Source organism: Colossoma macropomum, unplaced genomic scaffold, assembly GCF_904425465.1.
Source record: "Colossoma macropomum unplaced genomic scaffold, Colossoma_macropomum, whole genome shotgun sequence".
NCBI classification, from domain to species: domain Eukaryota; kingdom Metazoa; phylum Chordata; class Actinopteri; order Characiformes; family Serrasalmidae; genus Colossoma; species Colossoma macropomum.
In genome coordinates, this window is record NW_023494809.1 from 13,014,501 (window position 1) to 13,033,587 (window position 19,087).

At 36.7% G+C, this 19,087-nt stretch overlaps 1 protein-coding gene across 1 annotated transcript in view; it reads right to left on the minus strand.

Annotated features, from left to right (window-relative positions):
• Positions 1-6,983: 6,983 nt before the first annotated feature.
• The window catches only part of erfl1 (Ets2 repressor factor like 1), a 47,961-nt gene continuing 35,857 nt past the window's right edge, over positions 6,984-19,087 (minus strand). The window contains exons 2-6 of the mRNA XM_036558532.1: positions 16,970-17,046; positions 16,303-16,537; positions 11,285-11,471; positions 9,052-9,181; positions 6,984-7,831 (exon numbers count right to left, since the gene is read on the minus strand). Coding sequence (XP_036414425.1) covers positions 6,984-7,831; positions 9,052-9,181; positions 11,285-11,471; positions 16,303-16,537; positions 16,970-17,033 — 1,464 coding nt within the window. The 5' untranslated portion in view covers positions 17,034-17,046. The remainder of the gene's footprint in view (positions 7,832-9,051; positions 9,182-11,284; positions 11,472-16,302; positions 16,538-16,969; positions 17,047-19,087) is intronic.

Below are 19,087 nucleotides of genomic sequence, written 5' to 3' on the forward strand. Positions count from 1 at the left end.
TTGTATTTTCATAGATAAGCCTTTTTTCCTTTCTGGTAAGACCAAGGCTTCTGTTGGTGGCATTGGTAGGATGAATTGTGTAGTATGGTGAACAGCACCATTGTCCTGCACACGGAGGATTGAAGATTTGATTCCATGTCCAGGCAGGAATACCACTGCTATACCAATAAGAGTCATTGGACAAGACTCCTAATAATACTTTTCCATATCACTGCGAATTGTATATAAAGTCATATGCAAACATTTGAACATCTCAGTCAAATTACATGTTTTGTTTATTTTCTAAGTGAAAATAAGTAACACAACCTTTGCAGAGGACATAAACCTAAACTAAATCTAAAATGTGTCATTTTCTGCTAATTGTAGTGCAAACAGTAATTGTGCATTAAAATGTGCAGAACTGTGTTCTCCATTTGTACTTATTTTCACTTAGAAATCAACAAGTGGTGCCTAAACTTTTGTTTATGACTGTATTCTTGAGATATTTAACATTTGAAAATAAAATAAAACTTAGTGTTTTGTTTAATATATTTTATTACTATTTAACAGTGAATCACATGAGAAATAAATTATTTGAATTGTGGTGAAATGATGCACTGAATTGTTTCCTAAACAATTGCATTCCTATCATTGTGCAGTCAGAAAAAGACATGGATGTCTGGGGAAGAGTGCCGATTGTAGTATGATAAAAGAATGTCAGAAAATTGTCCTCATATTGTGATGGGTTGTGCCTCTGTTGACCAGTTAACTCTGCCAAAGTAATTTTTTAAAGGGTTTTAAACACTCTTTAAATGGCCCACCAACCCATACTTTCTACATGGAAAGAGATGTTTTTCAAGTGCTTTAATTAAAATTTTTATGCATTTCAGAATTTTTTAGTTCCATTCCCAGAGGCGTGGACAAAAATACATTTTAGTGTAGGCCTGTGAAAAAGTGGGCAAATCAACTTGGTACATACAATTTCCAAACGCGTTAATGTCCTGCAGTGTCATTACATCAGGTAAAAGCCTATTCCTGACAGCTGTACAGCCATCACCCTATCTAATCCAGCACTTCTACCCTATGGTGATACAAAACAATAGCAATCAACCAGAATACTGACTTCACATAAACACAACCAACACTGTAATACCCTTCATGCATATCTGCATATATGTTTGCCACATGTACGTTTGCTCAATGAAGATGACATAACTAAGTCAAAATCAGACAGCTGAGTTGTACAAAAGTGAGGAAAAAACTCAGCAAACTTAAACACCTAAACTTAATCACCCTAAGCAAAGCATACTGCTACAGCGGGTGGACCCACAGAAGACACGAGTTAAAACCAGACAGCCGAAATGTGTTTAAAGTTGAATTAAGGAGCTGTTTGGTTAATGCTTCATTTAAAGTTTCATGCTGGTCTAAGCTGGTCTGGTTCTGGTTTAGCTGGTCCCCCCAGCATACCAGTATCAAAACACAACATATGCGGGCTTTGCTGGTGACCAGCCACTTTTTTTCTAGCAGGGTTGCTGAGAGTTATGAGCTCAAGGGATTTAAATGGATTTTTTCACCTGAAAGTTGAAAACTTCGCATTTCCCACTTGGTAATGAACACAGCATGAGTTGAGACATTCTGAGCTCTCAACTGTCATATAAGCATCGCTTGACAGGCTAATTCGTGATAAAGTATGTGTAGTTTCCCGGATGTACACATCCTCGTTAGATAATTAACAATAACAGCATGGCGCCTAGTTTTGTATATTAACCTACATTGTCTCGTGGTCCCTCGAACAAGACTACATTTACCAAGAGAGCTCGTGTACTACAGAAGGTAATTCACTCAGGAATGCACTACTGTCAAACTTTTACGAACATCACTGATTTAAATTGCATTTAAAACACCATTGCAGTAATAACTTGAATTACAATACCTCTCCAGAATGTATCCAGATAGAAAAGGCTGAAGACAGACAGAGAGAGAGGAAGGAGAGACGTCAAAGCTCCGAAAAAAGGCCCTCGTTTTCCCGCGCTGCTCCTCTGAGCTGGTAAGTGGGTATTCTGACGCAAGAGTGCTGGAAGTTTGCATTCAGTAATTCCCAGTGAGATATAGTGGTGTAAGAGCCTCCTAAAGCAGAGACTGTGATTTAAGCGACTGCCTGTATGTGCTGGCATCCGAGACTCGCTCTGGTCATAATCATTGCCGCCACTCTGCTCGGGGCGGAGAAGCTAGAGTGGATGCTAACTACCGCATGCTAGCTGTTTGTGCAGCGAACATGAGGGGTTGTCAGTGTGTGTAATGGATCCACCCTTTCCTGTGTGTGTATTATCGTGTTGGCCTATTTCAATTAACTGAAACTGCGTCACATTGTTGGACGCAGCGTCTCTTGCAGGAGAGAATTGTGTGGTGCTGGGTGTTCACTGAAACAAGATTGGAGACGTTAGACTGTGTTTAAGTCGTTTGGTTGTGACTGACTCCTCACACTTAACGTGATACCTAAAAATGTCCTCTTAATGAATTTTTAAAAATAAAGATGGCAGTTTCATGGCATTTTGAAACACTGTTCAGAAGTTACAACAAAAATTCAGTTTCGATCAATCTGACATGTACCGAGTATGCTAGTCCTGTTAGTCATGTACTACTTTATAGCTTTCAAATAACTAGTAAAAACCTATAAAGCTTTTTTTTGGTAATTGTGTCTGTATAAGCTGCATAATATTGAGAATGAAATAATCAAAAATGCAACATCCAGAATGCCTTAAAAAAGTGGAAGCAAGATAGCAAAAACATTATTAATAGATCAGATAATAAATAAAACATCTTAAGTACCTTTTGGTGTTTAGTTTAAAAGATTTATGTCTGCATTGTACATTATTAGTGTAAATAAAATAACACAAATTATTAAACTGAAAAATTATTCTAGTTGTATTGAAAAGTTTGAACATCTCCGGTCAAAATATTAGTTTTGTTGAATTTCTGGGTGAAAATAAATAAGCAAAACGCAAATGTGAAATAAATTATAATTTCTGCCTCTGCACAGGTCACATTTTATTCTTATTATTTTTAATGTGTTAACCCTTTATTTCAGGCCAACAAAACCATTTCCCTCACTTTACGATAACATGATGCATCTCTTAATGGGCACGTTTAACCTCTTTTTCCACATTCAGAATTAATTTGAATTTGCAGAAATACGCTTGTTGCCTAAAAGCTGCATTGTGTGACAGTGGGAATGGATTTGGCCAGCCACAAGCCAGGTCTTACAACCTAAGGGAACACGGCTCTGTATCATTTGTTCATTGGCAACATACCCCAAAAGGACCCCTGAACACACAATCAGGTCCATTTCATGCAAGAAAGGGAATCAAACATTTATTTATTTATTTTTGATTGCTCTCATAATGTGTGCAGTAGAGGGTTAATTAAAATCAACAAAATATGTAAATTGACCAAACTTTTGCATATGACTGTATGTGTATTGGTAAAATGACATTTAATTATGCTGATTTAGTCAAGCTATTCTGGCACTTCTTTAGATGTTATCCCATATCAATCTGGTTTAAAGCTATATTTCATTTTTTCAGAAATGTTCCCTTTATGTACTTGATTTCAGTGACATGCTGATGATTCCATTTCGTGAAATTGTACCCCAATGCGTTGGATATAATTGTATAATGTGCTTATTGATTCCTTTCAGCATGCTCACACACCAACATTTCAATAGTTACCTATTTCTCTTCATTCAGGCCTTTTTGAGATTTTGTTTGATGTGAATAAAAACTTTAAATTATACACAACTGATATTAGTGTTTTCAGTAGCTGTTTATAATGTTTGTAAATTTGTGTGTAATCACAGTCTTTCAGTGTTTATTTCACTAATCTCATCTTAGTAAGTTGAACATTTGGTATGAGATGAGTTTGAGCAGACAATACATGATTTGAACTGCATTTTGTCAAAGAACAGCTTGGCACAGTTGTGTGAAAATGTTCACAATAATGGGGAAAAAATCTGATTTGCATATTGATGAACTGTCATTCACACTTTGTGTAGCTAGCGGGATCACAGTCACACTCATCTTTCATTATCAGCACACAGACAGGGAGGTCTGTAGAGAAAGCGCAAGATCCTTCTTACCATCGCATACATCCCACATTGCCTGAAGAATAACACAGTGCGTTCATGTAGTGTTGTCAGATACAAAGGCAAACAAGCTAGTGAGGTTTTAATTTGCTGCTCTGTATTAGTCCTTTTGCTACAAAGTCCATTTGCTACAAAGAACTTTAGAAACAAATCTGAACTCTCCCACAAACACATCTCCAGAATAATGTTTATTGCTTTTGAAGATATTATTCTTAGCTCTTTTTTCTTTCCATCCTTTTCATTTTTTTTTTCAATTTTACAATAAAACAAACAAACAAACCCCAAAAAAATCTTACTGCAAAGAAACTATTTTTTGTCTTTGATGTGTACACACAAATACACAAAGGAAAGTCTATGTACACTGGTAGTTTCATATAATACACTGATGTAACGTAGGAACTGAGGGGCGACAAACTCTTTTGTCTAAATTGCGGGTATAATATTGTTTTTGCCTTCTGAAAAAACATTTGCAGTGACCTTTTGACCTTGCAAGAACCAGCTTGAACCGATCATTTTTGTGTCATTTTGTTACAATGATTTTTCAACATTTCTGCCTGATTCAAGTGTTGAGATGTACACAGTGTCTTTCAGAGTGGTTTGTTGTGAAACATTGCATTGTAGAGCAACTTGCCAGCCCTGATATTCTTCACACAGCTAGTGATGGGAATCAGGGGTCGTGATGTCTTCACTGAAAGTATGTTTTATGTACTCTCCAAAATAAACAAACTCGCACATGTATGTTTTTTATACGTAATGTTGATAATTTGGTGACTGTTTTGCCTTACAGTGCCCTGTATCTCTCTACCATGAATGCATATAAAAAATATACATTTTTAGATCAAAACTTTATCTCAAAACTACAAAACAATGTCTGAGGCATCAGGCAACGTATTCATAACCATTTCATGCGATAACTTTCTGCGAGATAGTTTTAGAGGCATTAAACTCTTTGGATATCTGGTTCCTATCACCTGGTAATTTTATATAGAACGATGCATTTCACACCAAACCACTCTGTATGACTTTGTTTGCATCTAATCAAGTTAGTTATGCAGAAATGTTAAAAAATCAGCTGAATTCCCCTTTAACAGTTGTGATTCTGTGGGTTTCATTTGTAATTGCCAAAACAAATAAACATTAGTCAAACTATGTGACCATTTTATCTTTAAAATGTGCAAACCCCCAGTATAACTCACATTTGTCTCATTACAGCAATTACTGGGTGAATATAAATGGCATTTTAATTGTCCTCTATGGAGTCAAGTATCTGCAAAAATGACCAAAGGCTATAATTAGAGGCAGTTGAGCAAATGTTACATTTTTTTTTGGCCACATAAAAACTCCAAGAAAACAAGTGCTTTCTCTTTTTTATAATTCTGAGTCACTATAAACGCCTACGGTCCATCTCACCAGAACCTGTTTTCATTTAAATACAGAATTAAATCACACCAATACATCAATCTCATATAATAGTAATTGAACATAATATACACAATAATAAAATATGTACAATGAGATATAGATGCAAATTTAAGCACTTTCCTTGCTCCATTTCTCATTCTCTATGTCTCAGTGAACATTTTATAGCTGCTTTAAATAAGACTTTTTAGCACTGAATGAACATGGTAACTGTACAAGGGGAACAAAGAAGTAAAAGCATTATATAGCCCAGCACAATAAACACATTATGCATCCATGTGCAAGAACGGGGGATTATTCTTGAAAGGACAAATTTGAACGTTACATTCATACACAATCATTGTGTGTGCAGAAGTCATATGTCACCACTAGATGGCAATGTTTGACAGCGTTTCCAACGTAGCCAACCCCTTAAAACCTAGTACAACCCTATGCAAGTAAGTGCTTTATTGCAACACAACTCAGTTGCTATTAAAATAGCTTCACAAAATTGCTGTTATTGCAGTTGGCTTTGTATTACTATGCTGCTTGGATATTGTACTACAGAGCTTAACACATGAACATATGAGCAGTAAAATTTGTGCAGTGTACCCCATTCAAACCATCACTTTTAGTAGGAATGAAGTCAAACTACCTTGTCGGAATAATATGTAGACTGAATAAAAAGGGTAACAACTGGAGAACTCATAAATATCATAATACAATGTAACCAAAATTGGAAAGATTCATACATGAAACCCCTACCTTATGTTAAGCCAGACAGTTTTATATTTGTGCTGGCAACATTTTAAATATAATGAGATATTTAAAAAAATAACAAGGCCATGATTTTGATCAATTTCTTGGTAACATTTTCTTTAGAAAGATGTAGATTTACAACAAACAAAATATTAACGGAAGTAGATCCCAACATTTTATGTTATTCTCTAATGAAGCTTGCCAATATTTAATCATTTGCATGATTTTACTACAATTTTTTTTTTTAACATTTTCCTAAAAGCAGTTAGTTTCTTTCATTTGTTCACACTGGTCAATTTAACTGATTCTGCATGTGCATGCAGACTAAAATTTCATGTTTTCGAAAGTTGCTGAAAAGCATTGAACAAATAATTAAATTTTTCTGAATATCCACAAAACAAAATTAGGTTTGGACAAATTTAGTGTAATAAAGATTGCTTAAAATGTGCATTTGTAAATGCAGAAGTGCACGTTTATCAAAGGTTTGTACATGATGTGCAAATGGCTTTTTACTATGATAAAACTGAAGCAGCAAAACACTGATACAGAAATTAAAAGGTGGGGCAGATAAGCATCAGACAAAAGTTCAAAGGAAGATGAAGCACAAAAGTAAAGCAAGAATTTACAAGATGAAGAAATACAAGGACAAAGAGAAAGAGGCAGAGAGTGCTTGACTTAGCTGAATGGGAACCGAATGTAGAGCACATTAACTGTGAGCAAGTTTAAGAGAGTCTGTTTCTCTGTGCCGGTCGACTAGAGTGAGGGAAGGTGAGAGGGACGGAGGGAGGGATGGAGGAGGAGGAGTGAGGGGTACCAGGCTTTTCAGAGGATGGGGGGATACAGGAGGAGGAAGCGAAGAAAGCGGAGGTAGGGTCCCTCCCAGGCCCCCAGTCTTGGCCTCTAGCATGTGGGGTTGTCCGCCCAGCCTGGGCTCTTTGGCCAGGGGGAAGTCTGGCTCGTTCTCATTTTCTGAGCTGCAGTCGCTCAGGTCAGTGATTTCCAGCTCAGAGTCCGACTCTGGGTCTTGTTTTACACCACCACGCCGGTCGGATGGGCTCTGGCGGCCTCCTCCTCCAGTCCCCAGGCCCAGTCCTCCAAGGCCAAGGCCCAATCCCAGTCCCATTCCAATCCCTCCACCTGCCCCTGGGATGTTGTTGTTGGTCTCCCCCCTCTCCCTTTCGCCTACTCCTGGGCCAATGCCACCCAGCTCGGTCCGGCCTTGCAGCAGGTTACCCGGGTAGGGTGGGATGCAAAGTCGAGGGGGCTGACCACCTGCTGTGCCATTGGTGGTTCCTCCAGTTTGACCCCGCTCCGTTGCAGTTGTGTCCGCTGGCGGGAGTAGTGAGGAGAAGGGATGGGGCAGCTGGGACAAGCCAGACTGAAGCGGGTTGGGGTAGAAGTGCGAGGGGTACAGGGAGCCTGGGGGCAGTTTAGGACAGTTATTTAGTGAGAAAGCCCCAGGAAGATAAGGGTTGAAGCCCCAAGAGTAGTCAAAAGCAGGGTTACGGGGGTAAGGACCCAACATGGATGGAGGTTTGGAGTAACAAGGAGTCCCTGTTGGGGGTAGAGGTAGAATTAGCACTCAAGAACAAATACACTTCTAAAGGAGATAACAAACTAGAAATAATGTCCTACAAATACTCTTAAATCAATAAAGTGATTTGTGGCATACGTTTTTCAGAAATAACCCTGAAAATGACATAACTTTACTTGGAGGTACTTCACTCTCAAACCTCATTTACAGAGAACCATTATTTTCATTCTCTTCAGTGTTCTGTTAAAATTACATTGAACAAAAAAATTGTATTAACAGAGTTCATGTAGCTAAACCTTCTTTTTCTTTTTTTCCCACTAAGAAAGAAATCCTTCCTCTAATTGCTCGTTCTCTCCAAATCTTTACCTCTGTCTCTTCCTCACACTCTTCCTGTCTTCTCTTACTCTCTTCATACTTTCCTCATCCTTCCAAGCCCATCTCTCTCTCTCTTTCTCTCTCTCTCTGTTATTTGCTATGCAGGGCTAATTTGACAGTGCTACAGTCTCTCTGTGTGTTGGGCCAGAAGTAGCTAGCAGACACATGAATATTGAATCAGTCAGGCAGGCCTCACTTGCTTATGAAAACACAGTAATGGGCGCCCACAGGCCACAAACTGAAGCCTGCACCCTCAATTAGGGCCTTCCTGCCTGGGAAGGGATTAGGACAAGGGGGACACATGGGAGTGAGATCAGGGTAAGGAGGGGAGGAGGGAGGAATAGGACCTGAGGACAAACAAAGTAAGGGGGGCCTGTTGGGGTGGTGAGGTACACACACACAAAAACAAACACATACGTGCACACACACACACACATTCTAATGCACAGATACTGTAAAAAAAGCTTATATGGCGAAAAGACAAAGAAGTGCATGCATACAAACTGATAGAGAGCTCTCACAGAGGAGGTACTGAAGCATATTCATCGATATGCTAGTATGCATACTACAATGCAAATGAAAAATAACAGTCACAAAGACAAAGTAACTGCAGGGGTCCAATCAGCTCCCACGCTGCTTGACAAATGCGATATAAGGACGCACCTCCTCTTTCAGATATTTATTCAGTATTTATTCTTTGGACATCCGCAACCAGACCGCATCCCACGACCCACTTTCTTCCAAAGTAACGGAAAGAAAAATCCCTCCGCTTCTCTCAGGTTCTTTTCAAGCCCTTAAAAACAACATTCTGTCCTGACCCACCCTCCTTTCTGCTGTCTATCTTTTCTTTTTGTTTGACTCTCACCTGAACTGAGGAAAGGGAAAGTGTCCAGCCTCAGCTTATCCCCCTCTGGCCCCGGGGCCCCTGCGCCGCGGTCAAACAGAGACGTCCCTCGACCAGACTCAGGCAAGCGGGGGAATAAAGACTGCAGGGCCTAAGAGGTTAAAAGTGAGCAAAAGGGAGAGGGATGGATGAAAAGGAATTGTGAAGGCAGGTGAAGGAGAGTGAGGAAAGACAGAAGAAGGAGAAGCAGAGGGGAATATAGAGAAGAATTCAGATTTTTGTATTGATGCCTACAGTTTGCACAGTATCTGTCAAACTGTCTTTTAAGAACAATGCTCAAATGTTTATTTTACTGCTTTAAAAACACACTAGATGAGGTTTTGAAAGACAGAAATTAAATGAATGGTTTAAACATTGAAGCAAACTAAATGTTATATTATGGAACAGCTGGCAACATCTACAGTAACTAAGACTTATAATAAGGCCTGACCGATGTATTTTGTGACCTATATCACTATTAGCTAGTATAATTTTATAGTTTAGAGATTTTAATTCTGTACTCCAAAAGCTTAAACAGTGCTTAATTCTCCAATAATTAAGTAATTAAGTAGCACGTATTAAACTCAAATAGCAGACTCACACAATCTTAAATAACAGAAATGTTGTAGTGCTAGAAATGGAGCAGTTTTGTTTTCTGTTATGTTGTTTTTTTATGAAATTTTATTATTAGTTCTCTTCATATAAAAGGTAGTTTGTGTTATAACAACGTTCTCATGCTAACTGATAGGTCTGGATAAATTTGGCATGATTTTGCAATGCTAACTAAATTAACAGCAGGTTATTGGCAATATCCTCACTGATATCTGGTAAACCGTGGATAATGATATTATCGACTGATATTACCGGCCTTCCAATATATCGGTCAGGCCCTGCTTCACAAGTGTGAAATATAAAGTCTACTCAGAGATATAATATACCAAAACATTTTCTATTAAAAAAAACTCTGATTCAAAAGAAGTAGGGATGAAGCTAAATAAGGAAAACTGCTATGTCTGTGTACACATGTCTAGGTATGTGCAGTCGCTGTAAGTCTCAGAAATTTCTCTTTTATTTATTAAGACCATCAAGAATTTCTGTCACCTCTCACTTCTGAGTAACTGCGCCTCCAATCTTGTTGTAATCTCGATTTCTTAACCATCCTGCATCAATTATAGAGAACCAACCTCATACTCCCCTTCTCCTTTAATTTCTTACATTTCTTTCATTTTCAATCGATACCACGGTAGAATGCAGCAGCCAAGGTGAGGATGAGAGGGAGAGGATAATGTCTTCTTTTGTTTTAAGGCCTTTTAACACCCACTTTGACATTTCTCTCTTCTTTCTCCTTCACCTTGGCAGATTCCTACCCAGTTCACCCCCTCCCCCTCTTCCTTCTCTCTCCCCCACCATTCCACATAACTTTCTCACATTGTAAGTGTTTAAAGTTTTTAAATGGTGAACTGCAATTTACTAAATGCTGAGTATAATATGAAAATGTGATCATTAATGAACCACAAATCATACATTTCAGTTTTGAATATTGCAATTTGAAGTTAGCTGCATTTACAACACTTTTATTGAAAAAGTTATATAAGACTATAAATTATATATGGTTGACTCCTTATATACAAAGTTAAGAAGCTAACTGTTACAAATTCAATTAATTAATTGCACTCAGTTTGAGAGGGGATGGCAGCAAACAACGCTGCCCACCACCCACCTCTTTATACTAATGGCATTTTGTGGATTCTTATGAAAGTTAAAAGTCTGTAGAAATACAAAGACTATATATTTTGTTCTACCACAGGGAGGTATTCAATTATTTTTTTTTTGCCTTTAAAAACATATGTATACATGCTATGCTATACAGTAAAACTAATTGTAAGTTATTTATCTTATTTGGAAGACTAGAGCTGAAAGAACACAAGTTTGGTTCCTGCCTTCTTGGTGCATTCCAGGCATTGGATGGATTTGTTAAATAATATCAGCAGCACATCTGATTCAATTTAATAACAGTTTGATTAGCCAAACTAGGTATTGGACAGTAACTGTAAATACTGGGCTTGCATATATACTTGCATATATACTGTAATATACTGTATAACCCTCATTCTGCACTGCATGTACATAGTATTTCTACATTTTAGGCAGTTTAGGCAAAAATAAGATGAGCTTGAGAAATATTTGTTTTACCCATTCACTCATTCCGTCATACCTCAGGTGTGAGAGGGCTGCAGTCTGGGGTGGCTGCTCCACCATTGAAGTGGTTCTGTGCTAGCAGGAATGGAGAGCTGGCCATGTCCAACAGCGGGTAGTTGACCAGAACCACCTTACTGAAGTTAAATTTGTAGGTGAATCGCTTTCCTTTAGTTTTGTGCAAAATGCGCTTGTTGTAATAGTACCTGGAGAACCAATAAAGTGGAGAGTAAGAAGTGAGAGTAAAGAAAAAAGATGGGAAGGAGAAGAGAGAGGAAACCAGGGAGACATTAGTAAGTTAGTGAAGGCAGAACATTTTTAAAAACATTTTCACATATTGTGTGTTGAATCCTACATTCTTTAAAATAAATAGTTCTTGGCTTGGAACAATTGTTCCATTTGCTTCAGTATTTTCCACTCAGACGTAAGTATTTTTAAACACGTATTTCACAAGAGCTAAGAATAAAAAATGTAAGACTTCTGAATGCTGTTAATGGGCTGTCTGTAACTGATCTACATTCTAAATTCTGTACATAGACATGTAGAATACATTCTGCTGTCAATGAAGTAGGCTAAACAGCTCAGAGGATAGCTTTTTTGAAGGAGTCACTACGACATACAAATTTAAGATCATGCTGCCTGATTGCCAATTAGTAGTGGCACCAGGACTGCCATTTTGGGTGGGGACAACAAATTTGTGGGTGGGCCAAATCTCATTCCCATGGACAGGAGGGGGGATTAAACCATAACTGAGGCATTTGCCAAGTGTCATTTATACACTGCAGTATAAGAAACATAGTAGCAAACATCAACTGACTGGTCAATCTAAGCTCATAATAGAAAAATGTTTAAACATTTGTCTCTTGCTTTGTACACAGAAGCAGCAATGACCAGCATTTAACTTTGTAAATCAACCAACATTATTTTAACATTATCACTTTAATGTGCTGGCAATTTCTGCCATTTATGCCTTTGGTGTTAATGAGCCAGTTGATTGTTGTTCCACGTGTAGATTAAGATAACTGTAGTTTCTGTGTTTATTTAATTCTTCGTGGTATGTTTGGCTACTTTCATGCTTAAAATTAACCATGTTCTTAGGCTTCCAATCCTTAAGTTCACCGAACGCCTCACAGTTATGGTTATTGGTTAAACTGGGATTTTGATTTTATTGATGTCAAAAATAGAACTTCAAATGTTATATTTAAGGAGTGCATTTTAATTTGTTTGTTATTTATTTAAGATATATTAAAATTTTATGTTCTATCGAACATAAATTTTCTGTTGAGTATAAATCTAAGCTGTCATTTTGCGTGGGCTAATGATAAAAGTGAGAGAGTCTTATCATAACCCCACCACTGGTGTCAGTTACACTTTTCAAATGTATGTGTTTGAACTAGAGATTGGAATAAATGCCAAAATAAACGCTGATAAGTTGGCACTAATATAACATAGGGAATGCCACAGGGGTACTAGCGGAAATTGGGGTCAACAGGCAGATTTGGGAAAAGCATAAGAGGTAATGCCAAATTACGGTACTCTGTGGACATTTTAACTTTAAAAAGGTTCTTCATATGCTTTCATCTTATTAACAGAAATGCATACACTGAAAAAGTTCTTTAGGGATCCAAAAGAGGTTCTTTGTTCCAAAGAATAATTTTTGTACCTTTATTTTAAAGAGTGTACATACATAACAGGGCTATAACTCAGTCCTCTTAAAAATGTGGTTCCTACTAGAAACTGATAACTTTTGCAAAATCCAAAAAAGGTTCACCTTACTTAAAAAAAGAGAGTTCCTTAATGATTAGTCTTCAGTAAAGGCAATGGTTCTATTAAGAACCATGAGTTCTATATATAACGATTTCATGCTAAAATGGTTCTTCAGATTAATGGAGAATGTGTTGTATATTTCCTCTAGCACTCCTATATAGAATGTTTCTGAAAATTTGTCAAGCTTGTAACAATAGAAGAAACCTTTTTAAACAGTGAAAACACTGAAGTTTAAATAGTCTCAACACTGTTATAAACAGCGGTTTCTCTTTAAATGTGCATAGAACAAAATGGTAGAGCACATGTTATTTTAAACACTTTTTCTAAAGGTAAAATGGTCCTAGCATTATAAGGCCAGTCTCTAAAGAGGAAGTAATGCCTCCACTATCATTCTGCAGGATTAGAGATGTCAACGTAGCATGATAGCCATGTCAGTTTCCTTTTCTTCACCTTGATGCATGAACCTGACCTCCTACATATCCCTCAGCATAAAACAACTCTCTGCCTCTCAGACTGTGAAAGCAGTTGGTAATGAAGGATAGATAATATGTCCAGATTCGTTTGAATCTTTGCTTTTAGCTAGCACAAAAAATCTTAGGGAGATTTGAAAAACTGCTCAGCTGCACACGCTCTGAAAATTCAGAACACTTTACGCTTGGCTTCGGTTTGCTCAGCTCAGCAGCCTACACAAGTGCACATAATGCAAGCCGCCACACCAATGATTTGCACACTTTTGCTTTGCATCGCAATTGTGCACTGCCCCTTAATTGAGCAATTAAGAAAGGCTAATCAACGAGGCCAATTATGGCCTACACCAATTCATAACAATTAGCAGAGAGCGACAGCGTCTATTAAAGAGAGGGCGGGGGGGGTTGGAGTGATGGGGAAGGGGGGATGAAACAGAGAGGTTAAAAGATGGAATAGTCTGGGAAATGATTTGCATAAGTAAGAAGAAGACAGGGGCTGATGCTTTCGAAAAAGTTTCATGTTCTGCGTTGAGGGTTTATAGAGCAGGGCTGATATATGTTTGATGATGTAAGGATCAATCTGAGACTTAATTTCAAGATCTCTATTGACAAATCTTCTTTATAAAAGCTTCTTGCCAGAGTTATTTGGACATTTAAAGATCCCACAAAAATTGAAAGTATTGACGTTCTTCAGAGAGAAGCAGCTTTTAAAATGTCCACAAACAAAAAATCTTTCTTCTGCACATAAGGAATAACAAATTAGTTGCTCTCATACTGTTGAAAATTTTAAGCCATGCTGTCCCCGTCACAAGATAAATGATAAAAAGCCAGACATTAAGACGAAAACATAAATATACTATACGCACTATTCGATAAGGTTGAAGTCATAAAATAAAGTGTATCCTAAAGTATTTCTTGTATCAGCAAGAAGTTAAAATTATGTATTAGGGTTAAAGAAAAAGATAAATATGAAGCAAAGGTATTACAAACTAGAATAATAAATGAAAGGTTTCATTCCAAAATACAAATTTCACTGTTGTCAGAAGAAAAGCTCATATCTCGAAAATAATAACTTTACAGGAGAAGAAAAAAAAACTACTTTGCTTTTAATGTAAGTCAGTGGAAGCAGACTTTTTTCCAAGTCATTTTGGGTCATTTCTTTTAGTCCATTTATCATGAAATTTATGTACAATGTAAAGGACGACATTATTATCAAATAGAGTCAAAAACTAAAAAATGTCAAAAAATGGAGAGGTTTTCTTCCAACAACAGCAGTTTATTTCTGTAATATATAATGTATGTTTAAAACCCAACAATGTCAGTCATAAAAAAAAAAGAAAATTCTTGATAGTGGTCTATAATGAGTTTTGGAAAGAAATGTCATCAAATATATTTACCATTTTAATTTTGAATTAATAACATTCAGTTCATAGTACTACATAGTGGTCATATATACACTAAGCGTACAGTAAGATTACATTAAGATTACAACCAAGTGACATCAAGTGTCATCTTTCCACAACTTAATATAATAAAATATATTGCCAAACCTGCTTATGATCTTTCTGCTGCAGTCTTACACAAACTATAGATTTCCGTGTGGTTGCTTGGTTGTTAATTTCAGTGAAAGATGTTAAAGTCAAAAGCTCAGGCATGTGAGTAAGCCTATTCATAGAATAATAAAGTAGTAAAAGAAGTAAGGGACACACAAACAGTTAGAACTTTTTAAGTACCACTTTTTAAGAGGTTTGATCACAAAGTGTCCAAATCATAAATGATGAAAAATATGTATTTTATTTGTGTCTTGCCCTTCACACACTAAAATGCAACTGAAACATATATAAAGTAATACAAATGACAAAATCATTAAGAATGAAAAACAAATTGAACTTAAAACAATCAATAGAAGTAATAATGGAAAAATATATAATAAAACAAATTATGAGAAAAACATTCTAAAACTAAGAAATTAGTAAATATAATTGTAAAAAAAATTGTTAAATAAAACAATCAACATAAAAGCAGATACTAATTAAAAGCTATGGGGGGAAGGTTTTGAGTTATTTTTAAAACTGGCGGCAGATGACGGAGCCCATGTTTACTCTACCTAAAGAAGTGCATATACAACAAAAATATAATTGAACCTAGTATGGACCCAGTGGTACACCATAGTGCATGGTGAATTCTTTTCACTATACAGTCACCTATAGTTACATAGAATTGTCCTCCAGGTAAATGTGTGTCACATAAATCTAGGTCAGTTCCAGAAAGACCAGGTTAGTTTTCAAAACAATACAGAATGATACTGTGATTAACAATATTAAATATAGCACATGATTATACTACTATTCTAAAACAGAATCTGTATTATCTTCTGGAAAACAGAATCCATAATATGTTTTAGGTAGAAGGTCAACAACAGCTGATTTAGAAAAATTTTGATAAATTCCCAATACTGAAAAACTAATGTTTTAACTAACTATGGATGATCTTAACTGAGGAATTATGACATACTTTTATGCATTTAATGTGATTCATTTTGAATTATAGAAGTACTAAAAAGAAGTCTCACAAAAAAAGAAAAAGGACGGACACCCTAGATACTGAAAATAAATAAATATATATATAGTTGTTGATAGTTCTCTGTTAAATGTATGCTTTTCTGCTTTTTTCCTGATGCTGAAAAATGAAACTTGCATAGCCATTTCACAGGAAATTAAATAAATAATGAGTGGTCTCTGACTTTTGCAAAGAACTGTATATAAACATCTTAGCATTAAAACTAAACGCATAGTAAGCCCACCTTAGCGCACGGCTTAACTTGTCATAGTTCATGTGAGGCTTGCATTTCCGAATGCCCCACAGCCTTGCCACTTCATCCGGGTCTTTGATCACAAATTCGCCATAGTCTCCCTGCCAGGCGATCACCCCCTGGTACTCCTCCTTCTGCAGCAGCTCCAGGATGAAATGCCACAGCTGGATCTGCCTGGAGCCAGGGCTAGACTCTGGTTTATAGGCCCAGTCTGGGAAGGCGAAGCCTGAGGGGAAAGAGGGAGGAAAGTTAGAGAGCGTGGATGAGACCTGTTGGTTTTTAGTGATTGCTGAGAGGCATGGCTGTCTACACAGTCTGCTACAGTGAGGAGTTGGCTGTGTTTAAGCCTGCAGAATTAGCTCTAATGTTAATCGAGGACATATTAACACAAAAATAACACATAACTTGCCAGCCTTAATAAATCTCCAATCAACCTGTCAGCCATTTTGAAATGTCCAAATCTTGGTAGAGTTGCCTTTATCTACGCTCTTAAAAATATAAGTCATACAGCTATACGCCAAAGCTAAGAACCGTTTAGGAAGCTATATTTTTAAGAGTGTATAACATCAATGTTGTCTTCATATTTTAGACAAAGATGATATCAATGATGACCATTCTGACGTTCTACATCAATGTTCTAAATGCTTTTACTTCTCACCTGGTGTCCAGAGGGCTGGGACAGGTGGAGTGAGCAGCAAGTCACTAACACAGTTACAGTCCATGCCTCCACTGCACCTGTACACACACACACACACACACACACGCATACACACATATATATATTCTGGTTATACATGGATAATTCTATCATTGTTATGGCTAAGTAAGTAAGTAAATAAGTAAATAAGTAAATAAATAAAAAAGTGCCACAACTTTGAAATCATGAAAGTGATCTCAAAATATGAATAAACCAAAGATTATTGATGTTTTTCCCTTTTATTTTACTCCTGAATTAACCCATGAAAAACTATAATAATTCGTTCTTTTGAAGTTTCATCTTAGTGATGTTTAGTCATGTTGTGCATTAAAAAACAACACATCACACCAGTGACTTCACAAATGCTTCAGCATTGTTTTTATTTTTATGTAAACAACAAATTTGTTTTTCAGTTTTAGTTGTAAAAATGCATTGCAATTCTGATCTATGTTAAAAATATTTCAAATACATAAATATAATTCCATTAGTGTACTAAATCTTGTCCTGTTACAGAAAACGTCATTAAATAATATACAGAAATATGTTTTTGAATTACTTTATGTATGAATGTTTCTATGGAAGAAAGACTAACTCTGAGGAGTACATGACTATTTAAATCTCTTTTTTTCCTGATAAATTAGAATAAATTACGATAACAAAAAGATTGTCTGTAGTGTTACTTATGAAACATTACATGATTTTAAAGATGAAATTAAAAAAAACATGCATACAATATTTGTGATTTTCTACATGCAATGTGATGTTGAACCTAAAAGGGAGGTGGATTGTTGTTGTTCTTTAAAAAAGTTCAGATTGTAGTGGTATTAACACTGATGTTGTTCACTATAACAGACCATGTTTTACACCTGAACTTTATATCAGCATTTGGAACCGCGATGGTACAAAAAAACAACATGCACTGCAAAATAACCAACATACAGTGCAAAAAATCTGACTAAAAACAAACAGAACTAAAAACGCAGAATTGGCTCCTAGCATATGTAATTTAAGCAGTAACACATGCTTAAATCACATATCTCCATATAAATATCCATTTCATAGCTAGCACACTAGAGGGTCAGTGCACACTCTTCAAAATCATGGAATGCTGTTCCAGTGGCCTCTGAAAAACCTGCTTCTCATTTGAAGGCTGACTTTAAATATGACTGCCGAAGGCCGGCCCAATAGCCAAGTGTAAGATCACTGAGCATTTTTCACAAAGAGAAATAGTCCAAAGAGCCTCTCACAGGTCCAGTGGCTATGAAGTAGTGCCAGCTTGTGTGGATTTTCAACCAATTATGCATACAGTTTTTCAGAGGCATGTTTTAATGTATATATGCAAGCCATACAAAAAAACATTTCTTTTTTTCTGTAGTGAGAGAATGAACAAATTAAAAGAGAGGAAACAAAAGGACTTACTCAACTCATAAAATAGTTTGAATTGAATTTGGCTACAGAAATCTCCAAAATAAAACTGATCCTATTCCATCAAATTTAAAGTGAACCGAGGGGGAAAATAAATGGAAACATTCAAGCCACACTCAAACTCCAATAGCAGAAACTGGCACCGGCGGTGTCATTAAGCACATACACGTTCAAGGTAGTATATTAGAAATCATTAAAGGCACACGGATTTGGCATCAGAAGAAAGTAGGTAACTCAATAAATATCCATTTCTCTGTGCAACAATGCAGCATAGCTGGAGAAATTCAATCTTACTTTGTACATCACAATTTCATAAAGGTTGTTTTACAAAGCTTGGGTGGAAGAAAAAAACGTCAGTACATGGGTATCTTTAATGCTGCTCTCTCCCTTGCTCCCTCTCTTCTCTCTCCCTCTCTCACCCTCTCTTCTGCTACTCTATTTAATTATGCTCTGTGAATTTTGGATCTTCCCTCCAGCATTGAAATGGAACGTGAATTATTAAGGTGTGTTTGTATAAATTATTATTGCTAACTCCAGGCACTTCTCTCTTTCACTCACTAACGTACACACACTACAGACACACACACACTCACACGCTCACACACTCACACACACACACACACACACACACACTCACACACTCTCTCTATTGCC